General features: G+C 40.5%; 1 protein-coding gene across 1 annotated transcript in view; it reads right to left on the bottom strand.

Moving 5' to 3' along the window:
* Nucleotides 1-543: 543 nt before the first annotated feature.
* agpat2 (1-acylglycerol-3-phosphate O-acyltransferase 2 (lysophosphatidic acid acyltransferase, beta)) overlaps nucleotides 544-21,292 on the bottom strand; it is a 34,571-nt gene continuing 13,822 nt past the window's right edge. Inside the window, exons 2-6 of the mRNA XM_061733808.1 lie at nucleotides 15,167-15,300; nucleotides 7,139-7,314; nucleotides 6,954-7,049; nucleotides 5,505-5,577; nucleotides 544-5,390 (exon numbers count right to left, since the gene is read on the bottom strand). Coding sequence (XP_061589792.1) covers nucleotides 5,233-5,390; nucleotides 5,505-5,577; nucleotides 6,954-7,049; nucleotides 7,139-7,314; nucleotides 15,167-15,300 — 637 coding nt within the window. The 3' untranslated portion in view covers nucleotides 544-5,232. The remainder of the gene's footprint in view (nucleotides 5,391-5,504; nucleotides 5,578-6,953; nucleotides 7,050-7,138; nucleotides 7,315-15,166; nucleotides 15,301-21,292) is intronic.

The following is a 21,292-nucleotide window of genomic DNA, read 5'->3' as shown; positions in this document are numbered from 1 at the left end:
TGCGTCCCAAAGAAAGAAAAATGGGCTTCAAAATCGTTCTTTAGAAACCAATGGGTTACAATCCCTGCACAGATTCCAGTTTGTTTATCAAGCAGCACCAGCTGTATTTTTAACCACGTCAGAGCATATAATCTGTGTGACACTAAATCCCTTTTATATCAAGAATTCTGCATGAAGGAGCATAGATGCTGGACACTTCAGTATATTATAATCGTTGATATTTAAAGAGTCAAGATTAAATAAAAATAGAATTTACAACATTATTACCATCATGTTTCACCAACTGGGGTTTGAAGTAGTTCTCTTAGGTCTTTGAGCTCAGATTAATTTTGTACTCAACCCAAAATGTTTTAAATTCATGTTTGTATCTGAACATTTGCTACAATTCTCAAAATAAATCCTTATAATACATGTCCATGACCCCACCCAAAAAAAAAAAAAAGTCCCCCGCAGTTTATGGAGTTTCCCCAGGGTCACAACCATCAACACAGTCAGACAAATTCTGCAGAAATGTCCACAATGAATGAAAATAAATAAAATAAATCAAGAAGAAATCAGTTTATTCTGCACACACGCACTAAGCATGAAAAGTGCTTTAATAAGGTTCAGAATACTTTTCCAATGTTACATATTAAACAACTTCCCAAAAATCACCAGGCGAGGTTGATGCTGAGCCTGGTGGCTTCAATCTTGTGACACAAGGCTCATAATTCACACAATAGTTTGGGTTTTTTTTGTATAAAAACAACCAATAAATCAACAAGTAATAAATGAACACTTGACAAAATTTAAATGTACATACATGGTTTTTGGGATGACGCCAATTTAGAATAGTGCTTTTAAACATTCAGAGAACTGGCAGCAGAGGTTCTGATCAGATCTGTTTTTAATAGACCCATAATCACATTAATAAATATGTCTAAACTAAAAAAAAAAGGAAATAGAAATCCTGATTTTTATACGTATTTAGAATATGAATCACTAAAACTACTGTTGCATTCAACTACAAACAGCAGCTTACAGGCGTCTAAGATAAATCCACTCAGACTTCCTCGAAGGTTCTGTGTACACAATATGTTAATCTTAAGTATACTACTAAAACATGAAAGAAAAAGAAACCCTGCAAGATCTGATACCAGCTATAAGCAAGGCAACAGCCCACTTTTAATTAAAGCCACTCTACATTTGCAATATCACCTCCAACCACACGGGGGCAGCACATCAAAAGAAAGTCTGTGCCTGGGTCATGGGAATAAAAACCATCCAGGTTTCATTGCCAACAACAATGTGAAAGTATGAAAAATGGCAGTTCCTCAACCAATCAACAGGCTACCTCCAAACAAGTTAATAACCATTTTCCTCTGTTTAAGGAGAGGATAAAAAAGGGTTTAGGGCCTCATAGCTAGCCCCATACCTTTTTTAACAGTTTGTCATGGTCATTGGCTAGGAGTCATTGCTTAAGTTACTAAGTAATTTCCAATGTTTTAACCACTGAGCTGTGCATAAAGACCTAACAGTACAGAGCCACTTTGAATTTAAAGACAGGATTCTTTGTTGTGCTGTAACTAGGGATGTAACAATATATCGTGCCACAAAATTTCACGATACAAAAACATCATGATGCGTGTCGTGGAGGTGACAAACTATCGCGATATTGGGTTATTAATATTGATATATTGTGTTTATTAGTAACGCGCCCCAGCACATGCTGAAGGTCCCGGTCCGATGAAGCCAACAGGACAACGTCATCTGCAAAAAGCAGAGATGAAATCCTGAGGTTCCCAAACTGGATCCCCCTCCGGCCCCTGGCTACGCCTAGAAATCCTGTCCATAAAAATTATGAACAGGACCGGTGACAAAGGGCAGCCCTGCCGGAGTCCAACATGCACTGAGAACAAGTCTGACTTACTGCCGGCAATGCGAACCAAACTCCTGCTTGGATCATACAGAAACCGGACAGGCCTTAATAGAGGGCCCCGGACTCCATACTCACTAAGCACCCCCCACAGAATGGCACGAGGGACACGGTCAAATCCCTTCTCCAGATCCACAAAGCACATGTAGACTGGTTGATCAAATTCCCATGAACCCTCGAGCACCCTGCGGAGGTAAAGAGCTGGTCCAGTGTTCCACGACCGGGACGAAAACCGCATTGTTTCCCGGGGACGCTGAGAAGTGTGATCCCCCTATAGTTGGAACACACTCTCCAGGCCCCCTTTTTAAACAGAGGGACCACCACCCCAGTTTGCCACTCCAGCGGTACTGTCCCCTTCCTCCATGCAATGTCGCAGAGGCGTGTCAACCAAGACAGCCCTACGACATCCAGAGACTTGAGGTACTCGGGGCGAATCTCATCCACCCCCGGTGCCACTGAGGAGCTTACGAACTACCTCAGTGACCTCGGCTTGGGTGATGATGAGCACGTCTCAGAGCCCCAACCCTCTGCTTCCTCAATGGAAGGCATGTCAGTCGGGTTGAGGAGATCCTCGAAGTATTCCTTCCACCGTCCGTCGATGTCCCCAGTCGAGGTCAACAGCTCCCCACCCGCACCATAAATGGTGCCGGCAGAGTACTGCTTCCCCCTTCTGAGGCGCCGAACGGGGAGTCTTCATAGTTTATTTATTTACTTTTATTTATTTATTTAATTTGAGTTGTTAAATTTCTGGAAAAGAAAAAAGTCAAGTCATACATGAGAGAAACTATTCAGTTTGTGGCAAAATATTTTTACTTGTATGAAACTGAAGATGCATAATGCAAACCTGAAATTTACTTTTAGTCCAGTTTGTGGAAAATGATTGGCCTAGCTTGCTCTTTAAAACTTAAACAGTTATAAAACATAACAAACTGTAAAAATAGGGCAAACACACAGCATTGTTTTGTATTTTGTGTCTTTCAAATAAAAGACAATTTTTTCCAGTCATAAGTTCCGCATTCAAGGTTGTTAAAAACAAAAATACTGCTATAATATCGTATCGTTATTGTGACCTCAATATTGTGTATCGTACCGTATCGTGAGATTAGTGTATCGTGACACCCCTAGCTGTAACTGTGCTAACGAACTGCAGCAACTGCAAAGCTTATCTAGGCAGCTAGCAGCATCTACCACTGGTACTCATTTCGAACATTGTGCTGGTAGCAACATCTGAAATGAGTTCAGGCGGGCATGTTTCGGGCAATCTCCGGTTTTGCTTGTTTGACCCATTCGACCATTTTTTAATCATCCACTAATGGGCTGAGTCAGCGCCTGCCAATGCAGCGCCAACCAGTAGGGAACCATCTAAAAAACATGCAGGCAGCCACCCCCGAGGACCGGAATTGGACACCTGCAGTCCATAGCGTCACCCCCTGGGGTAAGACACAACAAAGAGCACCTCTAATGGGACATAAACAATATTACGAGATGTGCCGGACCTTACCCACTCATTAGCACAATATTGTCCGCTTTTGCTGCCCCCATGTGGTCAGAAGTGGTACCACTACACAGCGTAGCTTTAAATATAAAAGAAAAATTTATCAAAATAATATCCTGGATGCTGCATTACATTCTCAGATGATGTCTGATGGGCAAAACCGGTGAAACAGGAAAAGGCAGTAAGCAAAATTAAGACCCAAGTGTTAAATAAAATAAATCTTCAGTCAACTGTATGCATTAGAACTTATTGTCAGTACATATTACACAACATGAAATTGATTATAAGCAACCTTGCTGAACCGTCCAAAGTGCATCATCAACACCCAACCAATAAATCTTAAGGCCTAAATTCTTCACAATTCTTTTTAAAAATAATCTGAGACTTTCCAAAGAGACCAAGTCATAACCGACTCCCAATATCACAACTAAAACATTTGCACATTGGGGACAACCCTCATTTTAGTCTATCAAACAAAAACTTAGTTTAAGTTACTGAACCCTTCTTAGAAAGAAATTTGAGTTCGATTCGTGAAGTCATTAGTGAACCCTCCAGTTAATCACAAATGAAAATCAGTCAAAAAAAGCAAATAAAAAATATTAATATAATAAAACAACAGCAAGATACATCAAGATCTGCCTAAACATCGTTGGCAAAAGCTGATCATTCAGTCAATGATGGATAGATCATAGATAATATGGCGTCATGGCACAGCAGGTAGCTCGCACTTTGGATCACTAATAACAGACGTGCTGCTTCAGCACATCAAGTCACCTTCGTTTTGCTTTTTTTTTTTTTTTTTTACACATTTTCTTGAATATCTTCAACTATGAGTTTAAAAAGGACAACAATCGTAAGATAACTTAATAAAAAAAAAAAATATATATATATATAAGCCAATGTGAAAATAATGATAGCAAAGGTTAAAGATGGTTTCAGTGTTGCTTAACAGTTACTTCTAACGTTTTGAAACTGAAAAGGATTCACCATTACACATTGACGACACACGACACTGCAGATGATCTGTTCACCAAGTCCGTTAGTTCAACACAGATCAGGTTATTATTGTTAAACATGGTTATCTTGCATGTTTGGATTTCTGACATTATGGATTATTGTCGTATATTTTAAAGAGCCAATATGGAATCAGTATGAATTCATAGCGATGGGACTTGAAGACGTCCGTGGTCGTCCAGTGTCAACCTCTCCCCTCCACACAGCCCCGGTGGATACACCCGCTCTTGTTAGTCTTTAGACGAGAGACTGGAATGCAAAAAAGGGGCGAAGACACTAAAAGCAAAGGGAGGCTGCAAAAACGGGGTTACTTTTAATATGCATCTGAACGTGCGCACTCAAACATGACAAGGCAGCGTGAGAGAACGCATAAATAATCAGCGACGTTTATGAACAGAAATAATGCCAAAGTGAAAAGATAAGGACAAAAGGGAAGCAAAAAGTCAAACAAATATATTTTAAAAAAAGTAGAAAATGGTGATAATGCTGGACGACAACAAAACCAAGCTTTTCCAAAGCGAGGGGGACGGTGGACAGAGCCATCCGGAAGGCATGCATGAACGACACATATCCATACTGTTCGACTTGCCGTCCGTCACTCCGCTCGCGGCGTGCAAAGCAGCGCCGAGGGGTCGGGACCGACTGTGCTGTATGGGTTAGGCCAGAGGCAGACTGGACCAAGCATCAACGGACAAGAACAGACCTGCATCGTGTCGTTTCCTGGCCAGATGATGGGTAGGGGAAGCGGGGAAGTCTAGGGCTCTCTCAGGCAGAGGCCGAAATAAAGGCGCGACTTTTTGGTAAACTTTCAGTGCCTCAAGGGCCCGTTGCTCTGGGTTACAGAGTTAGAGACCTCCTTGAAAGCAGTGCTCATCAGGTCGTGGGATTTCTCAGACAGAGGCGACACGTCATCCGTCGTCATCCCCTTTGTGTCGATCTTTGGGAGGATCTTCAATCTTATGGTCCCTGCAGAGACAAAGGCCTTTACTGTCAGTAAAGTCTGCAAACCAATGAGCACAAATCCAGTTAAAAACAAGACAATGAAATGTTCATCTGAGGAGGGAAATCAAACTGATGTACCCGCGTTGAACTGCTTTTCTTTCCGATGGTAGAAGCTGCCGTAGGAGGAGAAAACAACAGGTACGATGGGAACCTGAAGAATGAGAGGAAAGTGACTGAAGAGCAAAACTGTTGTCACCTCTGAATTTGATTCAACTTTTCTGGGCTTTCTAAGCAAAGGGGGGAAAAGAAAAAGAAAAAAATCATCAATGCTCGATTAAACCAACGTCACATCCCCACGCAAAGTCAGCATGACGCAAGCAAACATCTGAGCTGGAAATTACACTACAGTCTCTAACAGATAAAGAGGAAACATAAATGTCATTTAGAATAGAAACAATGATTCCAAATCCCAAATATAACTAGTTGGACCACTATAAGCTATATTTAAGGTTTTATTTTGAAAAGCGCCCATAAATAAAATGAATTATACTATTATCTGTTTTCCCTCTGAGTGCCACGGCATGTGTATTGAATACAGTTGAAGTTAACTTGGTCATGTCCCACCTAAAGCTGCTAGCGCCCCCCTGTGTCTGGAAGCAGGACCATACTTGCCCCCTCTGACTGTATTCCAGGAAACTTTGGTTCCTAAAAGACCAGAGTGCCCTCAGTCTTTCACTCACGGTCAACAGAACAAAAAACATGAAGTTGTGCATTACAGCACAAGACGGGCTGTCTGAATTTACTTAGAGGGAACATAGATGGGACTAGGGTTGCAAAGGGGTGGAAAATTTCCGGTAAATTTCCGGAAACTTTCCATGGGAAGTTAAGCTGGGGAATTTTGGAAATATTCCAAATTGAAAACTTTCCATGGGAATTTATGGGAATTAAATGGGAATTAACTGGAAATTGGGGGTAATTTAAACAAACTGTATCATATCCAAACATTAGCACCTAACTTACCAGCTAGCTAGTGTTAATACATTTTTATTTAATATTTGCAAGTTAAACATTAATACCATTATAGATCAAATATATTTACCCCATAATATTATCAAAACTTACTTGACTTTATATAGTCCGTGGGCTCAAATGTGTGGCTTCAATAGTCTTGTGCTTTGAGCTCAAATGTGTGGCCTCCAGGCTTCAAGAAATCACCTGTGCATGTGATGGAGGAATGCACAGTGCCTGTAGGGGGCGTGGCCTCAATAGCCCTGCAGTAAGCAATGTGCTGTGTGCATGTGATTGAGGAGTGTACTTGCATTAAATCTGGTTGTTTTAGCCAAGACTATGCTACAATATATTTCCCCCAACTATATTTAAGTTCCCTGTTAAGGGCCAACCTTCAATTCTGTAAATTTCTTATTTATTCCCATTAATTCCCGTTAATTCCCATGGAAAGTTTCCAACTTTGAAAATTCCCGGAATTTTGCAACCCTAGATGGGACAATATAGCCCCTACTTCACACAGCACACAAAAAACCCATAAAGGAAGGTGAAAATTAAGGAAGATGAATAAAATATACTCACTTGCGCCTGCACAGCCAGGTGGAAAGCACCTTTTTTGAAGGGTAGAAGGTCACCTTGCTGGTTACGCGTTCCCTCTGGGAACACCCACAGTCTAAGCTGCAATGGTCAAAGGAGGGAAGAGAGGAATTTACATGCCATTACCTTAAAACAACAATGTAGCTGCGGGGACCAACACTGTTCCTTACTTTGTCATCCATCATTGTTTTCGCAGCATCAGCCATGACACTCTTGGCATCGCTTGTTTTCTTGCGATTGATAAAGACGATGCCACCCAGCCAACAGATGAGACCCACTGTTCCCGCGTAAACCAGCTCCTTCTTGGCAATCATGGTGCAGCGGTCGGGTAAGATCTCCATCATACCTGAGAAATGGGAGGTTAGAAGCTGAAACATTTAAACAACAGTCAGATTCACCCCGCTTATATACAGTATAACTCTTGTTGACTGATAAATCTACAACAAACATACAATCAAGCAGAGAAGGTGGTCTTCGAAGACTCCTTAAGACTAAATAAAACCTCAGATAACAGTGGATGATAAAATGCAGGAGTGCAGAGTCAAAAGTTGAGTCCAACTTGCAGATGGATGCTGCAGAAACTGCCAAAACTTCTGCTTTTACAGGTGGTTGCACTTGATTAGGTTGCTGGTCTGAAGCATTCAGACGTGTGTTAACAAAGACCCAAGGATGAAAGTCATCAGCTAAGAACTTGGGAAAACAATCTTTATATAATGTTATACTGGGTCTAATATTCCTAATCACTTTTTATATTTACGGGTTAGGGGTCGACTTCATGAGGTTTTTTCACAGAAAGTTCTAGATAATGTTTAACTGTGAATACAAAGTTAATTTATCAATTTACACAAAAGTATAAAAGAACCGTTTTGTAAGTAGAAACATAATTGGAAGCGCTGCAACTAAAATTTGGAGAACAGAAGAATAGTGCCATAATTTTTTTTAGATTATCTGTTTTTTTTCTCTTCCAATCGCAAATCATAAAAGAGATCTAAAATTGTGACGTCTCCATAAGTGTTAAAATCAACATTAGCCTCCATGGTTGTGAAAAAAGCGTGGGTTCAAATCAGATAAAAAAGTATTTTGCTTCACAACAGTGGAGGAGCCCAAATGACATCAGAAACATTGTTTGAAATGCAGCTCCATCTGTGCAGGTGAGACGAGGACTTGAGCACCAAACAGACTCATTACATCAGCTCCAGGAGGAGCATCTATTAAAAGCTGGTGTACCAGTTGGCATGGTAACTTGGATGCCGAATCAGCCCAGGATCAGAGTTTTCTCAGTGCTAATTAGACGCCTGGCTCTCCCCCTGCTGTCAGTGTCCTGGCCTCGGGCCTGCCCTCTTCACTCACCAGCACAGAAGAACACTAATGGAGAGAAAAAATCCCTCTCCTAAATCAGTGTCCTTTACGCTCAGATTTACAGTTAAAATGGATACTAGAAGGCATTCAAATCAGGAGCTGAGACTAAAATAAAACCTGCACAAAAGGTCTTACTCAGCACCAGAGGTGTGACGGTATTTTTCTCGTCTCTTTTTTGGTACTGATTCTTATACCTGGGCTTTGGGTGTTGGCCGAAAAGTTATTTTAAACTCCAAGATGTAGCAAAATGGAGCTGAAAATAGCAGCATATTGCTGAAATATGCTCATTCATCATGATGCCTTCTGGATTAAAAGGAGGAATGCCTTCAAGAGGCAAGGAAAGGAAGTTCATCTGGCCATGCCTTTGAGGATTATCATGACCTGGATGACAGTCTTTATTGAAGAAAAAAAAAGTTTTAAAAAAGAGACATGGTTGGTGCAGATGTGGATACTCTCAGATCCTGATTCCACCATTTTCAGCAGAACTAGGGACTACTTCTGATGGATTGATCGCAACTCTACTTGGCATACTCCAGTTTTAGATGGGACCAAGTAAGTACATGACTATGATGCTGAAGATTTTCTCAGATGGAGAAGGTCGTGGATGTGAGCGAGTCAATTCACATTTTATTGTTAAATGATAACCAGCAACACATGCACAAAAGAAAAAAAGGAACTAAAAAGCAGAAACGAAGCACCTGGACAAACACCCACTACATTTAAAGCCACTATACGGATAACATAACACAGGAAAACATGTTACATTAAAAAAACAAAATGCGGTTGCTGCACAAGAGGATGTCACTTTGATTATTATTATTTTTTTCCTCTTTCCAGTTCCAGCGGTGTGTCTCACTGGCTGGCGAACGTCACCCACACTAATGCTTCAGTCCATTTTAAGCCATCACAGCATGCTGTAGACCTTAGCTGTGTGGGACACTTGAAACTGAGTGACAAGTTGGCAAATTAACTCCTTCACCAATGGATTCATTTCTAGAAAAGAGGATTTACCTCTACCCCAACTGGCAAGCTATTTTCCATCCGGTGCACTGATGTCCTGCACTTCTCCCCTGTTTGGTGTTGAAACTGTTAAGTCATGGATGTGTGGAGTGCTCTTTTACGTCACATCACATACGGCATAGAAAGCAGATTCTGCCCCCCTACACCCCCCCCCCACCAAAAAAACAAGGCTGTGAATATTCATAATGTTCTGCTGAACCCTTGGCGCCCATAACACTGGTATTCAGGACGACCCTTCTTTCTCAATGTTGGATTATATGTTGGCAATGTGAAAATCCAGTTGATCAAAAATACTTTGCCCTGAAAAAAAAAAAGAAAAATTTCTCAAAAACTGACGAGGAAAAAATAAATAAATAAAAATAAAGCTGCTTCAAGAAACATTGATAACCATAATAGCAGGATGCCCAGAGGTTAGCTCAGAGTGACACCTTGTAGGAACGGAGATCAATTTGCTTTTACTACACTGACCAAGATCATTCTTTTGCTCAGTTACTCCATCGTTTTCTCTTCCCTCATTAGTTTGCAGTCACTCTGAACGAGTTTCCTCGCTGCTGATGTGTGTTATAAAAGACAACCAGGGTCCAAAGTTGTGTGGTTTTTGTTTAAAACAATCCAATATTTCTTCACATTAAAGGAGACATATTATGGCATTTAATGTATATTTTAAACAGGCCTTGAATGTCTTAAAAACAATCCAAAGCTTGTTTTTTCTACATAAATCATAAATCCAGCCTGTGGGCCCTGTCTCTAGTTTTACCGCTTCTAACCCCTTTTTCTGTGCTCCATTCTAAGGGAAGGGGGGGGTATGATAATGAGGCTCTGTGCTGATTGGCTCCATGAATGACGTGTAGCAGCGGAGGAGAATAAACCTTGCTCCGCCAGAGCAGCCCGAGCCTGTAAATAAATAAAACACTGAATTTTCACAAATGGCAACTTTATTGTTAAAAAAATAAAATAGGAGTTGTATATAAATAACATTTATGCACTATTTCAGCCGGATCTGCCCGGCGGATGCTGAACGCTGGCCCCGGAGCCACGCCGGGCGCCCAGCATGGCTCCGGGGCGCATCGCCCGTTACCGGGGATCAAACCGACAGATTTGGCTGAAAATCTTTGAGGGTGAAGCTGGTCCCACCTGGGACAGACCCCAGAAATCCCTGCTCCCAAAGCGGCTGGGAACCTGGACAATTTAGTCGGACGGACCGCGCTTTGGGAACCAGGAAGTCGGGAGGAGCAGCGCGCATCACCGCGGCTTTAACGGGGGAATCTGACCGGTTCCGACCGGCCGGGACCGCAGGAACCCGCCTGGACTGGTAGCAGGGACTCCCGGGGACCGACCAGCGGAATTTCAGCCGGATCTGCCTGGCGGATGCTGCGTGACGGGCGCCGCAACCCCGCGGCAGGCGCACAGAGTCGCTCCGGGGCGCATCCGCGGCGCATCGCCCGTTACCGGGGATCAAACCGACAGATTTGGCTGAAAATCTTTGAGGGTGAAGCTGGTCCCACCTGGGACAGACCCCCAAGGAACCAGCTCCCAAACCACCCGGGAACCTGAATGATTTAACCCGGATCCGCTCCGCTGCGGCGCCGCGTCCGACTGGCTGAAGGAAGGACCGCTCCAGCAGTGGAGAGAGCTGGTTGTGGGCGTGGTTTCAGCAGCGGAGGCTGAACCTATGGAAATCTGCTCCCGTCGTTACGTAATGACGGGAGCAGATTCTAATCGGCTCAAAAAAAACCACGTGACACTGGGGGACTCTGTCCGGCGGGGGTCAGAGAGCTTGCAGAAATTCATGGTATTTTGTCTCCCCTGTGCTGGCAGGGTGAGAGGAGACCACTTTATACATGTTAAAACAAGAAAAACGTGTTTTTCATAATAGGTCCCCTTTAAATCAAAGCGACATCCTTAGTCCTCCTTTAGATCAAAACGAACACATCCGTGGCTGTTGCAAACCAGCTTTCTCTGTTAAAGCCTGCATGTGTCGGCACACAGCTGAAAAGGGCTATCTTACATTTGCCCTAGTTTTAGCAAGACTGTTGCCTGACACGTCAGGTACTTGAACTAGGAGTGGTGGTTATTACTCAGATAAGCAGTCTGTCTCGGCCTCATTAATAAACTGAAGACACACTAAACCATGGATGGTTGTAATAATGATGTCCTCAGCAGTCCTGTCATTTCTGTTCTGCTAACATTTGGTTCCAGAGTCAACACAGGCCGTGGTCGTCGTACGCAGGAGCTAACTGGTTTGAATTCCAGCTCTGTCACGGTTGTGGCAGATAGTCCTGCTGATGACAAACGCTGTACTTTCATGTAGTAAAATCGACACTGCAATTATTTACATATTTTTCAGAAGCTGTATGTCGACATAATATTGAAAAGAAGAATGAGGGAGTACTTAAAGGTTGCATCTCTTACAGCATGTGATTGGAGCTGCTGGCAAATTCACGCTCTGTGCACAGCTCTGAAGCTGCAACAGTGGAGTGCAGGCACAATGCAGTGCAACCAGCAGTAATAATGTGCACACATTAGATGCCCAACACGATGTTTGCTTTGGCAGCTGTGACTTCACTCTGGAAAAGCAACCGTCGCCTCGAATCACTGTTAAGTGTTTTTCCTCGATGAGCTGAATGTCTGCAGATGGAATCCAAGTGTGGTTCAGGGGTGTGCGTCTTTATGAATACTGGAGAGCTCTGTTGCTCATTTCAGACTACACTTCTTTGTCCAACATTTACTTTAATTCATATATTCTCTGTGTGTGATAAACTTCAGGATCACAAGAAAGCTTTGTACACCGTCTTGACAAAGCGATGTCACGACCCACCAGTGTTCTGCTAGTTACTGAAAAATAGTAACTATTTACTGTTAATAGTTACTTCATTAAAAAGTAACTCAGTAATGAGTTACTATGAAAAGTAACTTTTTAGTTACTTAAAAAAACAACATTATTTTAAATGCTCCTATTAATGCCCCTCTAGCCTTCATTTCAGCAGGTACTGTATGGATTTGCATTGTGCCTCGTGTTCTGCATTCTGATTGGCTAAACAGTCTCCCCGCTTCTTCATTTCCTGTGTCAATAACGTTGGTCGCTTAGCAACAATGCTGAGAACGGCCAATGAGCTTCAGCGAGCAGTTCAAGAATGAGAGTCTTTGATGAATCGTTCATTACAGTTCTCAGATATAATCGATGGTGGCATGTCGGTTTAGAGGTTTAATCTTTTTGCCCAGAAGAAAAAAGAGCGACAACGACGACCAGTGGTGGACAGTAACGGAGTAAATTTACTTGAGTACTGTACTTAAGTACATATCCAGAGGATTTGTACTTTACTTGAGTATTAGATTTATTTGGTACTTATTACTCTTACTTGAATACATTTCCAAGACAAATATTTTTACTTTTACTCGAGTAAATTTCTAGGAAGGCTGAAAAGTACTTGTAACTTTCAGGTCTGCTCTTTTTTCTTCTTCCCTAAAATCCTATTGGACACAAGCTGTTTTTGTCAAAGGAGGAGACCTATCACAGTGCACGCTCTCCACTGGGATGTACGTAAAGCGGAAATACGTCAAGCCTCCTCAAAACGATACCGCCAAAGTAGCCTGCGTTTGTCAAGACAGAGCCGCAACAAGTCAAGACAGAGCCGCAACAATGGCTATGCCTGCGTCAGGAGAAGAAAGACAATCCGCTGAGTCGTCTGAGTCTGATAATCAGCCGGACTCGGAGCAGGGACTTTCACAAAATCCTTGGCCGTATCTTAACTCAATGTTTGAGTTCGACCGAGTAAAAAACGAGTAAATGTCTGTGGTGTGACAAACCACAGACATTTATTTTCAAATGTTTATTGTGTTTGCCGAAGCAGAACTACCTCTCTGCTTTCAACAACTCAACATCAAATTCTCAGAAACAAGAGTTAAAAGATCCTTAAAATAATTTAGAAAAAATATAGTAATTTACTCATGTGGAAAATAAGAAATTTACTCTTACTCTTACTTTTACTTAAAGTAAATTTAAAAGCATTTACTTTTGGATACTTGAGTACCTTTAAAAGCAAGTACTTTTCTACCCTTACTCGAGTAATATTTTGACTGAGCTACTTTTACTTGTAAGTAACGGAGTAAATTTTGACCAGTAGTATTTGTACTCTTACTCAAGTACTGGGGTCGAGTACTCTGTCCACCTCTGACGACGACCCATAACTATGTTCTTCTCTCAAAAAAACACCCCTGCACTGCGGGCTTCAGAAGAAATAGACGCTACAGAGCGAGTCGGGATGTAGCAGCAGTCAGAAGAGAGGTGAGGCAGTGCTGATCTCCGCAATTTGAAGCCTTTTATAATAATTGTAATTAAAAAAAAAAAAGAAAAAAAAAGGTTGCTACTTTTCGGATTTCACTTATCACGGGTTCTTTTTGGAACGTAACTCCCACGAAAAACGAGGGATTACAGTAATGACAATATCTCCACATTGCGAAACTCGCTTGCTCTCTTGGCTTGCCATGACCGTCATGTTTTTGAAAGCACACACACACACACCCCCACTACATTTCCTCCGGTCCCCGCATGTGGGGGAAAAAAGCTTCACTGTGGCCAGAAATAACGGAATAACGCACTGTTTGGTAACGGTAATTGAGTTACTGAATTTAAAAAGTAATGCGTTAAGAGTATTAGTTACCGCCAAAGCTAATGGCGTAACTGTAACGCGTTAGTCCCAACACTGCTACCCACTGATTAAAGAAAAACAAAAAAGAAAACCACCAGGTTACTGATCTAACAGGGATAGATTTCAGGGAATGTTTGCACGTGTTGTGCACAAATAAAGCTTTTAAAATGTTTGAAATTCAAATTGCAATTTGTAGAAACATTTAAGGCAGAAGTCCAGAAAACATGACTACACAAAAACGTAGGTAGATTTTTGTGCGACTCACCTGCAGTTATTTCCGTCATGTCTGCCATATGCATAGCCATTGATACTTGATAAGAAAGGCAACTCATCCCCAGCGTGGGTGGGTACCACAAACCCTCCGTGACATCATCAGGGTCACACGGGCTGCTTAAAAGCTACGAGTTACCCACATCAAGTCGCTCTCTTTGTTTACGCCCTCCCAGCTTTCCCTTTAACCCCCATCATCAAGAGCCAATCTTTCAGGTTGAGACTCATACAGAATTAAGACTTGCTGCAGTTCCTCGACTGGCTGGTAGAGGTTGGCTCCAAAAGAGTCAGTCTACATTGACCTCCATGTTCAAATGTCCAACTTTAGAAAATAAATTAACATATTAAGGTTTGAAGACCATTTTACTGTCAATCGTTTGATTTCACACCCATGACAACTCTGAAGGGGGTGATATTTTTTTAAAAACACACCAGGAGAATTTATATAAAAGCATTACATTTATTTCTAATATGACTGATTGCCACTAAACTCAAGGAGAGCACCACGCCTATGCACACGTCTGCAACCGAGAGGCTGGCGAATGTTCTTGCCAAATGGATGTAAATGGCTAGGATTGCATCTGTTCAAGTCTGTTAAAAATATACATGACTTTATAAAGACCCCTTTTTTGTTATATATCAATCTTTTGATCTGCCACAATAATGTAATGAATTTATAGGAAAACACCTCAAGTTGAGGGCTTTTATCAGCATTTTTTAGGTGAGATTAAAAAAAGAGATTTAATTACAAATATTTATTAATTAATCTCTCAATTTTTTTTTTTTTTTTTTTTTTTTTTTTAATAAAATCGCTTGACAGCACTAGTTTGAGTTACATCACTGTACTTCAGAGAAACTACATAATTCAATCTAACGTAAGGACAGCACAATAATACGCACCCAAAACATCCAGGGAGCTCTGGTGGTTGGAGATGATCACATAAGGACCCTCTGTCTGCAGATGCTCCCAGCCGCTCACTTCGATTCGAAGACCCAGCAAGTATTTAACATGGCGAACCAGAAAACGGATTACCCTAACAAGGGAGAAAAAATAAATACATTAAATGGTAAATACAAGTTACCATTATAACTATTTCTATTAATGTTGATTTTATTGTCATTATCATATTTGCAGTACTTTTCTTTACATTACTACTAAGCACTTTCAAGATGCTGATAAGGTCACAAGAAATAAGCTTATCCGACAACAGATGTACGTGGACACGTGTCTTCAGATAACACTGACTCTACGAGGACTTTGATCATTATATCCAGCCCGTTGCGGCAACAATCCGAGCCAAATGCGAAAACATCAGTGTGAAGGTTTTGTAACATAACCTCTACAACCATGTAGATTTAGATATTCAAAAATCTACATTAAATAAGACAAAATACTAGCCAATTGGATCAGACCCACATCTAGAAAGATGTAGGGTCTGAAAATGATCGGTAAGACCTTCCCATCCCAGGGACGCACCAACAGTTGCTCATCAAACTCCCTTTGCGAGCAGTTGGTTAGTACTACGACCAATCAGAGCAACTAACTAGTTGACGGATTCAGAGCAACAGAAACGAGTAAATAGATGAGTTAGTTGTGTACAAGAGTAAATTACATGTTTGCCATAGCCTGTCAAAAAACACATCAACCTTGCAAAAGGTAGATGCTCAATTTTCAAGAAAAAAGTCAGAATCTTTATTTGATGCTGTCAAAGCCAATTCAAGCAAGCACTAACCCCTTGCTGCAGCCATGTTTTATATCCAGATAACAAAGTCAACGCTTTGTCGTCATCATGTTAAGCCCGCCCTGGGGACTCCCTTCACGAGGATAGACTGATTTGATTGGCTCCCAGTAGGGCTGTTCGATTAATCGATTTTAAATCGTAATCGCGATTATGTAATTAGAACGATGTTAAAACGTGAAAATCGTAAAATCGATTTTTCACTTTTTTTTTTAACCTCGTCTGCACACATATTAGTGATTGATACCATATTAATGATTAATGTCTTGTTTTATTTAATTGGAAATATAACTTACTGTATGTTTGCAAGTGCTGATTTGCTGATTTTTTTTTTTCAGAGATAAAACTTTATATTTTATTATATTTTTTAAAACTTTTTTTCAACTTATTTTACAGAGTTTTGCACTTTATTCATTCATTTTTGGTTTAATAAGAGAAAAGTTTGCACTTAAAGCCCAATGGAGCAAATGTTCAATAAAAAAACAGCATATTTGAAATCATTTCTTTGCCTTTTGTCAATTCCCAAAATAATCGTAATCGAAAATCGGATTTTGAGAGAAAAAAAAAAAAAAAAAAAAAAAAAAAAAAAAAAAAAAAAAATCGAGATTTTATTTTTGGGCAAAATCGAACAGCCCTAGCTCCAAGTGACTTTTGGGCATATTTAATGAGCCACACGTACCACATCTAGATTTCTAGGCTGACAAAATTCTGTACTGACACCAAATAAAACACAACCAGGCTTCTAAGACGAAACTTGGTGGCCGGGTTGTTCAACCCTTACCAAGTGATGCACACTCTCCATGGAAGACAGTTTTTTTGCACAGTTTACATTATTTTGGGGTTACCATCTCTGTACATTAAAATTGCATGAGAGCATATTTTTCAGCTGCTTAGCAGTTGTCTGACTCTGCCGCGTTTATCACAATAACTTTAAAAAACCTCAAAACTTCTTCTCGTGCGTTTCTTAATTTGCCCTGCTATTGATCGTCTGCTCAGGACGTGACTCTGTTTGCACCTTGTTTGCCACCATTTTAAAGTTTTGGGTACAATCAAGTCTCTGGTACTTCCCTACCAGCAACTAGTCTAGACCCCAAATATAAATCTTTTCCAGGTGTCTTATATATTTGGGTCAATATAGTTGTAAAAACATCTGCTAGATGAGTTATGTCCAACATCCCCACTAGCTTTGGCTGTTTCTTAGCAGTAGTAATTAAAAAATGGCCTGTGGAGAAAGTAATGCTCTAATAAGTTTTGAGAACTAACATCTTGCAATCTGGCTCCCTACCCGCCTCTGACAATTATAGCACACATTTTAAAAGCAGAAATTATAAAAACTCATAAATATTATTCTATAACAGCAGGGCTGTACAGTGCGACAGTTTTCATCGCATTTGCGAATAAAAATCATCCGGTGCGAAGAGAAATATGTATCCACTCGCATTTGTGCGAGTGAGTTGCGCTGGGGTCATGTTAAAAAAAGTGTGAAAATCAATATGAATGTCTCTTGACCTACATCAGCCTTTTTCAACCGGGGTGTCGTCAAAAAAATTACCTATTCTGACATTTCATATATAAATACCGTATTTTCGCGACCATGCGGCCGGGGCGCCGTGTGGAAAGGCTATTAATACTATTAATACATCCATGATCCGACCGCGCGCGCCGACCGCGCCTCGACACGCGGACCAAAATCTTACTCCGCTCAGAAGAAAGTAGTACCTTTTTGCGGTCCCGATCACGGGACTCTAGCTGGGTTTTGAGCTCTGAACTTTTAAGTCTGGTGTAGAGTTAAGCCTTACCTTATTAAATTAAACCTTTTTCGGGTCGTGAGTAGGATAAACAGAGGACAACTTCTGCTGAGTTTGAGAGTACTTTACTGTCCGCTCAACAGCGTAGGATTTTAGAAGATCAACACAGCACCTAGTACTGTATCACTCCGCCCAATCTAAAACATATTAACAACTACAGATAAACTGACTAGTGTAATTATTGTCCCCGATTTACATCAGAATATAAAGAATACATTTATAAAATAATGAACCCTGAATTACCAAAATAACCTTCTTAACAAAAATAAATCTCCTCTTACACTTATAAGGTGAGCATGAATCAATCTTTTTTATGATGTAAAATCGTATGTATCTATTTACTTTTATTTATTTATTTCATTTTAGTTGTTAAATTTCTGGAAAATAAAAAAGTCAAATCATACATGAGAGAAACTATTCAGTTTGTGGCAAAATATTTTTATTGTATGAAACTGAAGATGCATAATGCAAACCTGACATTTACTTTTAGTTCATTTTGTGGAAAATGGTTGGCCTGGCTTTCTCTTTAAAACTTAAACAGTTATAAAGCATTACAAACTGTAACAATAGGGCAAATACACAGCATTGTTTTGTATTTTGTGTCTTTCAAATAAAAGACATTTTTTCCAGTTATATGTTCCTCATTCAAGGTTGTTAAAAAAATACTGCTATAATATCGTATCGTATCGTTATCGTGACCTCAGTATCGTGTATCGTACCGTATCGTGAGATTAGTGTATCGTTACACCCCTACTAACTCCACCCGGGTGTGCTAGTAAATTTTTATTTGTGCTACTAAAATTTTTAACTTGCTAGCACCAGTGCTACCATTCAAAAAAGTAAGCGTACAGCCCTGAACAGTGTTGCTCAATTGATAGCTTGTTGTTGATTGATAGCTGATTTTGTCAGTAAGTATGTTGGACTTAGGGGTGGGTTAAAAATATCGATATATCGATATGCATGTGTAGGAACGATTATCGATACATAAATCCAAGTATCGATTTAAATTTTTTTTTTTTTTTTTTTTTTTTTTAAATCCCGATTTTTTCCCCCATTTATTACCCAGTGCTCCTACCTAAGTCAGTCCTGGGCATTGCTCCATCTACCAACCCCTGGAGGCCATGCACTGAGCTCAAGTCTCCTCCTTACTTGAGGAGTGAGCAGGCTGCTTCTTTTCACCAGGCAGGGTGGGGCTTCTCTGGCCGGACGTGGCGTGTGGAAGGATCACGTTATTCCCTTATTGTAACCAGAATATCGATATCGTATCGAATCGTATCGGAAATCGTATCGTCTTGGGACCTAGTGTATCGGAATCGTATCGTATCGGGAGGTCAGTGATGATACCCAGCTCTACTAATTTATGATGAAGTCCCTCTAAAAAACGTGATAGGAAAAAGGTGCCGTAGAACAAAACCAGAGCGCATTATCAAATGCACGCGACGGGGACGGGAGTTTTCCGGCAGTACGCGCTGGTGCTCATGGGAAACGTAGTGTGGTAAAGCACTACCGCTTTTGTCCAAAGGTGCTGCCAAACTCAACAAAAGCTGAAAGTTACATTGTGCCGCTTTAAAGATTGTTAATGAAAACTTTCTAAAGCACAAAACCGTCACAAATCCGTTGATTACAGATTAAATATTCAAATAATTGAAGGCGTTGTGTGCTGAAATACGATAAACTGTCAACACGATTACAGGTCAAACATTTCACAGATGAGACCTTAACCAACTAGGTTAGTGGCATAAACCCAGCCAGACACATCAATATGAGCTCTGATTTTAGCTCTAATGATGAGTCCTTGTAAAGCCATTAGAAGCGGATGTGAAACTGCACTTCTCTCACTCTAGTTGACAAAGAGCATCTATTGTGTGAAAATGCCAGACTAATGTAGATGAACTAACAGTACAGTAGCTGTGTAGGAAAACTAGATCCAAAAAAAACCAAGAAGATTCAATTAAAAATGGATTTGCACACTTGAATGTCAGTTCAGATTTTGCAGACATCAATTTGTTTTATTTAAGCAGGGAACTTCATGTGAGCAGGAAGAGTTTATCACTTAAGATGTCTTAAATTCAACCTTTGTAAAAAAAAAAAAGATTAACAAAACTGAACAGGAGTAAAGATGTATCTTACGTGAATTTTGGCCCCACTAAGAATGTGTTATTTATCTATTAATGGCATTGAAAAGTAAATTAAAACACGTATTTTTCAACAATGACTCAACACAACATACAGATACTTCTGACTGTGACCTTGTTACCCACTTCCACTCGATTTGTTTCTAAATCTGCAGAGTAGTGTTCAAAATTATGAACTTCAATCTTCCAAAAGGGACGGGCATTTTCAGAAGTGTACTCCATCAGTCAATTATCGATAAATCTTAACCCGTTGGGCATAGCAGCCCCTACTTGCCAATGTTGTGAGGATGGTTGGTTCAAGGGAGGAGGAAGTTTAGTTGGCTGAACGTTGAGTGGTATATCATTTGGGTGGTTGTTGTGTTCCAGGTGTATAAGATAAGATAAGATAAGATATTCCTTTATTAGTCCCACAGCGGGGAAAATTGCAGTGTACAGCAGCAAAGGCGATAGTGTAAAACAAGAAGCAACAATAGGGTATATACAATAATAATAAAAAAATAATAAAAAATACTGGTATATAAAATAACAGACGGATATTTACATAATTGCACGTTGCAGTGAATGATATTGCACGTATGACGCTGCAATGTTTACAGCAAACGTCATTATTTGGTAAATTCAAATGGATGCTTATTTCCGATTTCTACAGTAGCCTTGTGGTCCTGTTAGTAAAGTATATTAAATCACAATAAATTGCACCCCCTTGGTGCTGGCTTTGCAACAGTAAAATTCAGCTTTAAAACGTAAGCTTATTATTATGATAAAAAAAAACTGTTAATAATCACTAATCGAGTCAGTTGGCTCTCCAATGAAGAGGAGCTTTTAAGGTCCTACCAGATAAAATGTAGAATCAACACCAGTGAGAAGAACCAGTCAGCAATGGATTGTCTGGCTTCAGAACCAGAAAAGTGTTTGCCACTTTGAGAAATCTAGACCTGCTGAAAAAACAGCAAACCATGAACACAGGAAGGTTGCACCAAAGCTTTGAATGAGCGGATCCTGGTGGACTAACAAAGACCCTTTTCTGGTTTGTTGTAAATTTGATCATCTGAGGACGGACCATCTCACAGTCAGACAGCTGTCTGCTTTACGTCGAGCATACCACACCTCGAATGAATGGCTAGAAAACAAGACCCTGCCAGAGGTCCCTCGTGATCCATGTCCACATGGGTAATCAATTAGAAACAAATCCAATTAGCCTCCTGCCACACACAAAGGCTGTCATGCGACTCACGAGCTAAAGAAGCTATATTGAAAGTTAGCACGAAAAGCTAAATTGCTTCGACAACAAAATTATTGTTTTGCAAAATGCTGCGCAGCAAACACTGCATTTATGTTCTGACA

The sequence above is a fragment of the Cololabis saira genome, chromosome 11, assembly GCF_033807715.1.
Source record: "Cololabis saira isolate AMF1-May2022 chromosome 11, fColSai1.1, whole genome shotgun sequence".
NCBI classification, from domain to species: Eukaryota; Metazoa; Chordata; class Actinopteri; order Beloniformes; family Belonidae; genus Cololabis; species Cololabis saira.
Note: the sequence above shows the minus strand (reverse complement) of the source record. Positions and strands in the feature narration are given on the sequence as shown.